At 41.4% G+C, this 7752-nt stretch overlaps 2 protein-coding genes across 2 annotated transcripts; one reads left to right on the top strand and one right to left on the bottom strand.

Annotated features, from left to right (window-relative positions):
- Window positions 1–300: 300 nt before the first annotated feature.
- On the bottom strand, window positions 301–1191 carry His4r (Histone H4 replacement). Its single transcript, XM_017147065.3, has 3 exons — window positions 1103–1191; window positions 676–888; window positions 301–614 (listed from the first exon to the last, which is right to left on the bottom strand). Exons 2-3 carry the CDS (start codon window positions 853–855, stop codon window positions 483–485), a joined length of 312 nt encoding a protein of 103 aa, XP_017002554.1. The 5' UTR covers window positions 856–888; window positions 1103–1191; the 3' UTR covers window positions 301–482.
- Window positions 1192–1237: 46 nt separating this feature from the next.
- On the top strand, window positions 1238–6940 carry put (activin A receptor type 2 punt). The gene is made up of 6 exons (XM_017147048.3): window positions 1238–1711; window positions 3548–3724; window positions 3783–3959; window positions 5009–5154; window positions 5224–6039; window positions 6100–6940. The coding sequence occupies exons 1-6, from the start codon at window positions 1666–1668 to the stop codon at window positions 6277–6279; spliced, it is 1542 nt and encodes a 513-aa protein (XP_017002537.2). The 5' UTR covers window positions 1238–1665; the 3' UTR covers window positions 6280–6940.
- Window positions 6941–7752: the final 812 nt, after the last annotated feature.

Below are 7752 nucleotides of genomic sequence, written 5' to 3'. Positions count from 1 at the left end.
TAATTTGAATGTAATTAAGTTAACCCCATGGTTATTGCGATAAAGGGGTTAATATCACTTACGCTATTTGCTTATTTATTACTATTAATTAAGGCTCAGATTTATTCCAAATTAAAGTCAACTTAACCGCCGGTTATAAATTGTCTAGTTTAACCCCTTCATCACCTACGCGATTTACCTATTTATTACTATTAATTAAGGATCTGATTTATTCCAAATTAAAGTCGTCTTTACCCCCGGTTATAAATTAATAGAGGTTAAGGATTTATTTTAACCACCCAAACCATTAAAGATACTCGATTTGTGTGCTCTCTACGCGATATCTTTTGATTTATTTTGTCCGTGTATTGTGGAATTATTGAATATTCGTCTGATTAAGTGTATGTTGAATACTACTGGTTAATATTTAATTGGATCAAGTAATTTGAATGTAGTTAAGTTAACCCCTTGGTTATTGATTAAGTAGATGCATTTTGACGCGCTTAACCGCCAAAACCGTAGAGGGTGCGTCCCTGGCGCTTCAGGGCATAGACCACGTCCATGGCGGTCACGGTTTTGCGCTTGGCGTGCTCGGTGTAGGTGACAGCGTCACGGATCACGTTCTCAAGGAAGACCTGTGATTTGATACGCAGGATTAAAACTGGTTTTTCTTAGATTTTCCCATGATAAACTCACCTTGAGCACACCGCGAGTTTCCTCGTAAATCAGGCCAGAGATACGCTTCACACCACCGCGACGGGCCAAGCGGCGAATAGCGGGCTTGGTGATACCCTGGATGTTATCACGGAGCACCTTGCGATGGCGCTTGGCGCCCCCCTTTCCCAGTCCTTTGCCTCCCTTTCCGCGTCCAGTCATTTTTCACTCGATTGATTTGCTTTGTGAAATCGGCTAAGAAAGAGAGAAGACGCAATTAACTGTATAGCGACGCCATGTTTGTGGGGGCAAAAGTAACAGGTAATTTTGGAGCTAAAAAACTCTCTTTATGAAAAAGTTTTAAAAAAAAACCAAGTTTATACTTGTTATACGATACTCGTCTTAAGAATCTTAGTTTTTTAGGTTTATTTTCCTATTATTTACTCAATTTTTCAGGAGCAACACTCACCTCAAGAAAAATTCAGAAATTTGTTTGCCAATGTGAACAGATCCCAGTCACCAGAAAAAACCAGCTAAATACTAATATCTGGTATTTAGTATTTATTATTCTTTAAGCCAGCCCTGGCTTGTAGGTGTCGCAGTTATCGGCAATCGACCATCGCTATCGCCGCCCCGCTGCGACAAAAAAAAACCAACCGAAAGACGTGCTCGCTTAAAAAAACGCTTGGAAAACGGTCCGCTGACCTGTGAAAACGGAAATGTGCAGCGCGTAACGCAATCACCGTTAACCTGTGTGAAATACCATCAACTCGGGGTGAAAAGTCATCGGAAAGCCGCGGAAAATGCTCATGCAAACGGCGTGTGGCCAGCAAAATCGCTGCAGAGGCACCGCACACACACTCGGCCACCCACACATACACACCTAGTATACTCGAAAATCAGTGCGAAGAAAACAGGAACTCTGTGCCAAAATAATACCAATATACACCGCCAGTAGCCCTTAGAACATCTGAATAATCGGATTACGTATACGCAGTGGTAAACAAGTGGGCACCCATAGCGATAACCATAATGGCCAAATACGATCTGCTTTATCTAACGGCGCAGCTATTGCTGGGTATGTATTGCGCTGCGAGTGTGTGGGTGCATACTTATTGGCGCCTTAATTCCCAGTCGCCATTATTGACAATACTATATTCTGTCATTACTTCCCGACATCGTAATATCAGCTCTGTAATATCAGCTGCCTTCGATTCTCCACTTGCATATTTTCATTCGTGCGTGATTTTCTACAGCCTTCAGCGTAACTCGGTTACTTTATTAATATCACATGGCGCCTAAAAAAGATATCGGGTGTATTAGTTTTGTGATAACACCGATTTTTCTCTTGTTATCTTGTGGTAATCATTGGTTGTTTGTCGGAATACTTAGAAAAACTCAAACAAAATCACTGTTAATCATTTATGTCGTAGTGTACCTATAAAGGATAATGCATCTACAAGATACTCAAATAGAACAAAGATCACATTTTTAAAAAGAAAGTAGGCAGTAATCTATATAACTAGCTCTATTAGGTTCGTTCCTCTTTATATCTACATATTTTACGGATATACAATTTGGAAACCCCGAAATGGTTAAAAATTCATGGGTATTAATCGATCGGATATCCAATTTCCAATCTCGATCCATGTGTGTGTACGCTGAGCATTTCTTTGAATGGATTTTGCTGCATTAGGAACTTGTTGTATGACAGGTTCTGGTTTTTCCCTCCCTTTCACTCCTCCCTGGACGCACTCTCTCACTCTCGCCATATCCATATCCCTCTCTCTTTCTGTGGCGCACTGCGCTCCCTTCCCTGTTGCTGCTGCTGTTGTTGTTGTTGCTTCTGCTGCTGCTGTTTCCTTTTTCCCCACAAGCGCCACTTTAAACCCATCCCTTTCTGTGTGCATAATGTGCCTGCTTATGTATCTACTTTACTATAAAGCATGCACGCTTGCGAGCATACACACACAAATTCAGCGATCCGATTACTCAAAGGACAGTGGGCCAAAAAGTATGGCTAAGGATCAAAAAGTAGTTAGGTTACTTATAAGTCAAGAATAAAGATTTCGCTCAATCTTTAACAATTACCTTGTAATTCACTTATTTTTGAGGCTCTTTTAGGATTGTGAGATAGAGTAATAATTTTTTTTTACAAAATAAATATGTATAACATTCAATCATTTTCCAACATTAATAACCCTTTCAAAATTGGTATAGAAATATTGAAATTCGAATTTTCGTCAGATATATTTAACTAAGTTGAATCAACTTAGTGCCATATTTAAATTTAAATTTCGTGATAGCCCGTTATTATTTCAATAAGTGTCCCAAACCTTGACTCTCAACTTATGAAACCATTTTCTGGGACTTTATTTGGAAAGTGCTAATTAATGTTGAGACAATTTAAATTAATAAATCGTGGCTGCCGTTAAATTAGAACTTCTGACGCAATTATAACTTATGTAGTGACCCAGATGACTGAGTGACACATTACCAGTGCCACTGTGCACTGCATATCCGTGCATTGGGGCCATGCCCACTCAAAGGCTGGTGTGTGGCCAGTGGGGCTAATTCCGTGCCCAAATGGGGTGGCTTTCAATGGCACAGGCCCCAGCTTAGGACCCGACTCCTGCTGCTGGGCATGCGATATGTGTACAAAGGATAGCGCCCACAAAGAGCTCGCTCAGCGTCCTCCCCTTAAACCTTAAACCCCATTTCCCAAATACGCTCGGCTTTATTTGCCCACCCTTTGAGCCCTTCCAACCAATAATTCTATTAACTTTGATCTTTTACCAGGTTTATGCCTTGTCACTTATTGTGATTTAATTATTTTAAAATCATTAGCCATAGAGGAGTTCATTAAATAAACCTACCAATATTAATAAACAATATTTCTATTAAATCCTTCTAGCTTGCTGCCTAATTGGGATCCAAGGATCCATCCTGCCAATCGGAATAGAATGTGAGCACTTTGACGAGAAGATGTGCAACACAACCCAGGAATGTGAAACACGGATCGAGAAATGCCAGGTGGAGCCGGACAAATTTCCCAGTTGCTATGTCCTCTGGTCGGTCAGCGAGACAACCGGTGAGTTGGGGAAGAAATTAGCATTATTTATTCAAGATACTAATTGATTTGGTTTCAGGCGTCCTGAGACTAAAGATGAAGGGCTGCTTCGCGGACATGCACGAGTGCAATCAGACGGAGTGCGTGACCAGCGCGGAGCCACGGCAGGGAAACATCCACTTCTGCTGCTGCAAGGGATCGCGCTGCAACAACAACCAGAAGTATATTAAAAGCACGACGGAGGCAACCACACAAGGTGGGTTCGGTTTCGGATTCGGATTCGGATACGGTTTAGCGTTTGCTGCTGCGGGGATTTGTCTTTGGAGTGTTTACCCCAATTTTGTTATTTTTCCGTTTGCATATATATTTTGTTTGTTTTTTCTACTCGTTTTTTATTGCATCTTCAAGTTGCAAAAAAAGGAAGCGTACGCTTCTCCCGCACAATCCCCCTCCTGCCATTCGAGGCAACGTTTTTCGTGTTAACGAACTCTCGACGCGAAGTGGCACCCGCTCCCCCATCGTTCTCTGCATCCCCAGTTCCCATCAACCCCCTTTTGGAGCCGCATGTGTTGCAATTTCTGCCCTCCTGTGCACGTTCGCTGGGTCGTTTTTATTTTTATAGTAAGGTACCCCTAAGCGTTTGGGTATAATGCGTTGGCAAATTGGGATGTAACAGCAAGTACTAGTTATTCTTGGGAAAAATTTACTATAAAAGGAGTAAAGGAGAAAGATTCAGTTTGATTTTTGTTTTAAATCCGTAAAACGTATTTAATTGATTTACAGCTTAAAAATTTATCCGGGCTCCAGTTTCCAACAATAATATTTCTCGTCCAGGAAAATTAAACAACTTATTTTAAGTTATTGAAGTAGGTTTAAACAAAATTCTTATTATTTTTTTGTTTAATATTTATTACAATTCATAAATTTTAAAAGAGAATCTAGACTTATTAAGAAAGTGGATATACTACAAGGTATCAAAGAGTAGGTTGACTGTCCTTTTGCCTTTCTTCTTGTTTTTATTTTGGGATGTTGCTGCTGCCTTTGACTTCGGAGCCCTGTGCTGCCAGGGCGTCTTTTGTGCCCTGCTCTTTGTTGTTTTGTTCTTGGGCCTAGCTCGCTTTTATCTCGAAACAAAATGAGGGGAAAAAGAGATGCGAAATTGGGGGCGAACTTTCGTTTTTTGGTTTTCGTTTTGCCTTTCATAGCAACCCCAGCAGCTGCAGGTGCATGCCGCCACTCGAGATGTTGTTCACCTGTGGCAAGGCAGCGTTTAAAGCCCTCTTTAATGTCCTTGTGTCGTTGCAGTGCCCAAGGAGAAGACGCAGGACGGCAGCAATTTGATATATATCTACATCGGCACCTCCGTCTTTAGCGTGCTCATGGTCATCGTTGGCATGGGCCTGCTTCTCTACCGACGCCGCAAGCAGGCGCATTTTAACGAGATACCCACGGTGAGTATTCCCCTGTCGCTTGTAAGAAAAAAAAACAAATTTTAATTATGCCAAAATGTATCCCTCCAGCACGAGGCTGAGATCACCAACTCGTCGCCGTTGCTGAGCAACCGTCCCATTCAACTGCTGGAACAGAAGGCCAGTGGCAGATTCGGCGATGTGTGGCAGGCCAAGCTTCACGGCCAGGATGTGGCCGTAAAGATCTTCCGCATGCAGGAGAAGGAGTCGTGGACCACGGAGCACGATATCTACAAGTTGCCGCGCATGCGCCACCCCAACATCCTGGAGTTCCTGGGCGTCGAGAAGCACATGGACAAGCCGGAGTACTGGCTGATATCCACTTACCAGCACAACGGATCGCTGTGCGACTATCTCAAGTCACACACTATTACCTGGCCAGAGTTGTGTCGCATTGCCGAGTCCATGGCCAATGGATTGGCTCACTTGCACGAGGAGATCCCGGGCTCAAAGACGGATGGTCTGAAGCCCTCGATTGCTCACCGAGACTTCAAGTCCAAGAATGTGCTGCTCAAGAGCGATTTGACGGCCTGTGTTGCTGACTTTGGGCTGGCCATGATCTTCCAGCCGGGCAAGTCCTGCGGCGACACACACGGCCAAGTGGGCACACGGCGTTACATGGCCCCAGAAGTGCTCGAGGGTGCCATTAATTTCAACAGGGACGCCTTCTTGCGTATAGACGTATACGCCTGCGGCCTGGTACTTTGGGAGATGGTGTCTAGGTGTGACTTTGCCGGACCCGTGGGCGAGTTTCAGCTGCCCTTCGAGGCGGAACTGGGCCAGAGGCCCACGCTAGACGAAGTTCAGGAGAGTGTGGTAATGAAGAAGCTGCGTCCCCGCTTACTAAGCTCTTGGCGCGCACATCCGGTATGTTATAATAATATATCCAAAGAAATTTAATAATTAATAAATCTTCTATTACTACAGGGTCTTAATGTGTTTTGCGACACCATGGAGGAGTGCTGGGATCACGACGCCGAGGCTCGTCTCAGTTCGTCGTGCGTTATGGAACGCTTTGCCCAGCTCAACAAATATCCCTCGGCTCAGATGCTAATCAAGAACCACACCAACATTGACGACGCCAGGGAGTCGACCAACTGCTTATAGAAGCGGTACTAAGCCACAGACCAGCCATAGGTGCTGTGGCCTTAAAGTAATTCAGTCGTAGCCCCTCATATAGCAGCGGATAGTTTGACAAGCAAGCGCGGTCATGTGACGTTTCTTATGTAGCTTAATAGTTTGTAGTACCATCATCAGCAGCTAAAGCTCAGATTTTAGTAAGGTGGGTCGATTTATCAAGGGAATATAAAATAATTTCCTTTTTTCAATCGATTTTGATTTTTTTTTCATAAATATAAATCGACCCGAACTGAACAAGGAGCATTAGATGTGGTGCTATGTGCATAGATGTGTTAGCAGCTACTCATCCGACATTGACTTCATTGACTGATAACCATACATAGTTTTATAAAAATACCATGCATATAACGTACAATTTGTTTGCCCTCAGGCAGTAGTTTGTGTGCAAATGTAATCTGTTGAACATTATTGTCAAGCCTTTATAACTCTAATTTTATTTGTGCGTTATCGAATGCCTCCATATAGTAATAGTTATACTTACTCGATAGGTTTAGAGGAAATTTCAATATAATTTGAATAATTTTAGTTTTAATTTTACTTTGTAGTCGTAACGTTTTTATTTCGCACACAAACGTGCATGTGTTTAATGTTGTATTTTAAATAAAAAATACTTTTAACTCCATCCTAACCACTGATTTTATATTATTTTGAATTTGATTTAAATTTTTATTTTCTAAACGTAGTGCCAATGACCCTCAGAAATCACTTAAGCATAATAAATGTGTAATTATGTAATCGTATTCTAATTCTACTGGACAGTACAAGCAACACCTGAAGTTTTCAAAAGAAAGTTTCTTTTTAACGAGAATCTAACTTAAGCGCATATACATTATAAAATATAAACTATACTCTTTATATACACACCACACACACGCGTAGGCATATGGAACACACGCAGTCTTAGCTGGTTTATATGAAGCACACGCTGCGACTCATTGTCAGCATTAAATCTAAAAATCTAATCTAATATTCAACCCAAGAGGACAGCACACACTGTAAGAAAATTTAGATCTAAAAACCATGAGTAAGTATGTTAAATATTGTTAAACAGATAGTAAGTCTTATCATGTTAGCACAGGTGCAACTGATTAGCCAAGGAAGATGTATCTTAATCTATAAGTAATTTAAGAGAGTCTTGGCAACATGTATTATCTTTCGAGTTATTTGAAACTTTTTTGCGCAGCATCAGTTCTCATCAATCGCTAAGCATCTGAAATATTTCTGGATTGTCACTTAAGATATCAACTAAACACAATACACAACACGAAACAAAACAAACAAAGCTTCATTACCTGATTTTTTTGAGCAACTTACAACAAAAATAGTTTATTACGCAAAAACAAAACAAAGGAAATAATCTTTATAATAGAACGAATTTTGTTATGCTGTATTTAATTTGTATAATTTTCATTGGTGCTGAAAGATCATTACGACGTAAAC

The sequence above is a fragment of the Drosophila takahashii genome, chromosome 3R, assembly GCF_030179915.1.
Source record: "Drosophila takahashii strain IR98-3 E-12201 chromosome 3R, DtakHiC1v2, whole genome shotgun sequence".
In the NCBI taxonomy this organism is placed as follows: Eukaryota; Metazoa; Arthropoda; class Insecta; order Diptera; family Drosophilidae; genus Drosophila; species Drosophila takahashii.
Note: the sequence above shows the minus strand (reverse complement) of the source record. Positions and strands in the feature narration are given on the sequence as shown.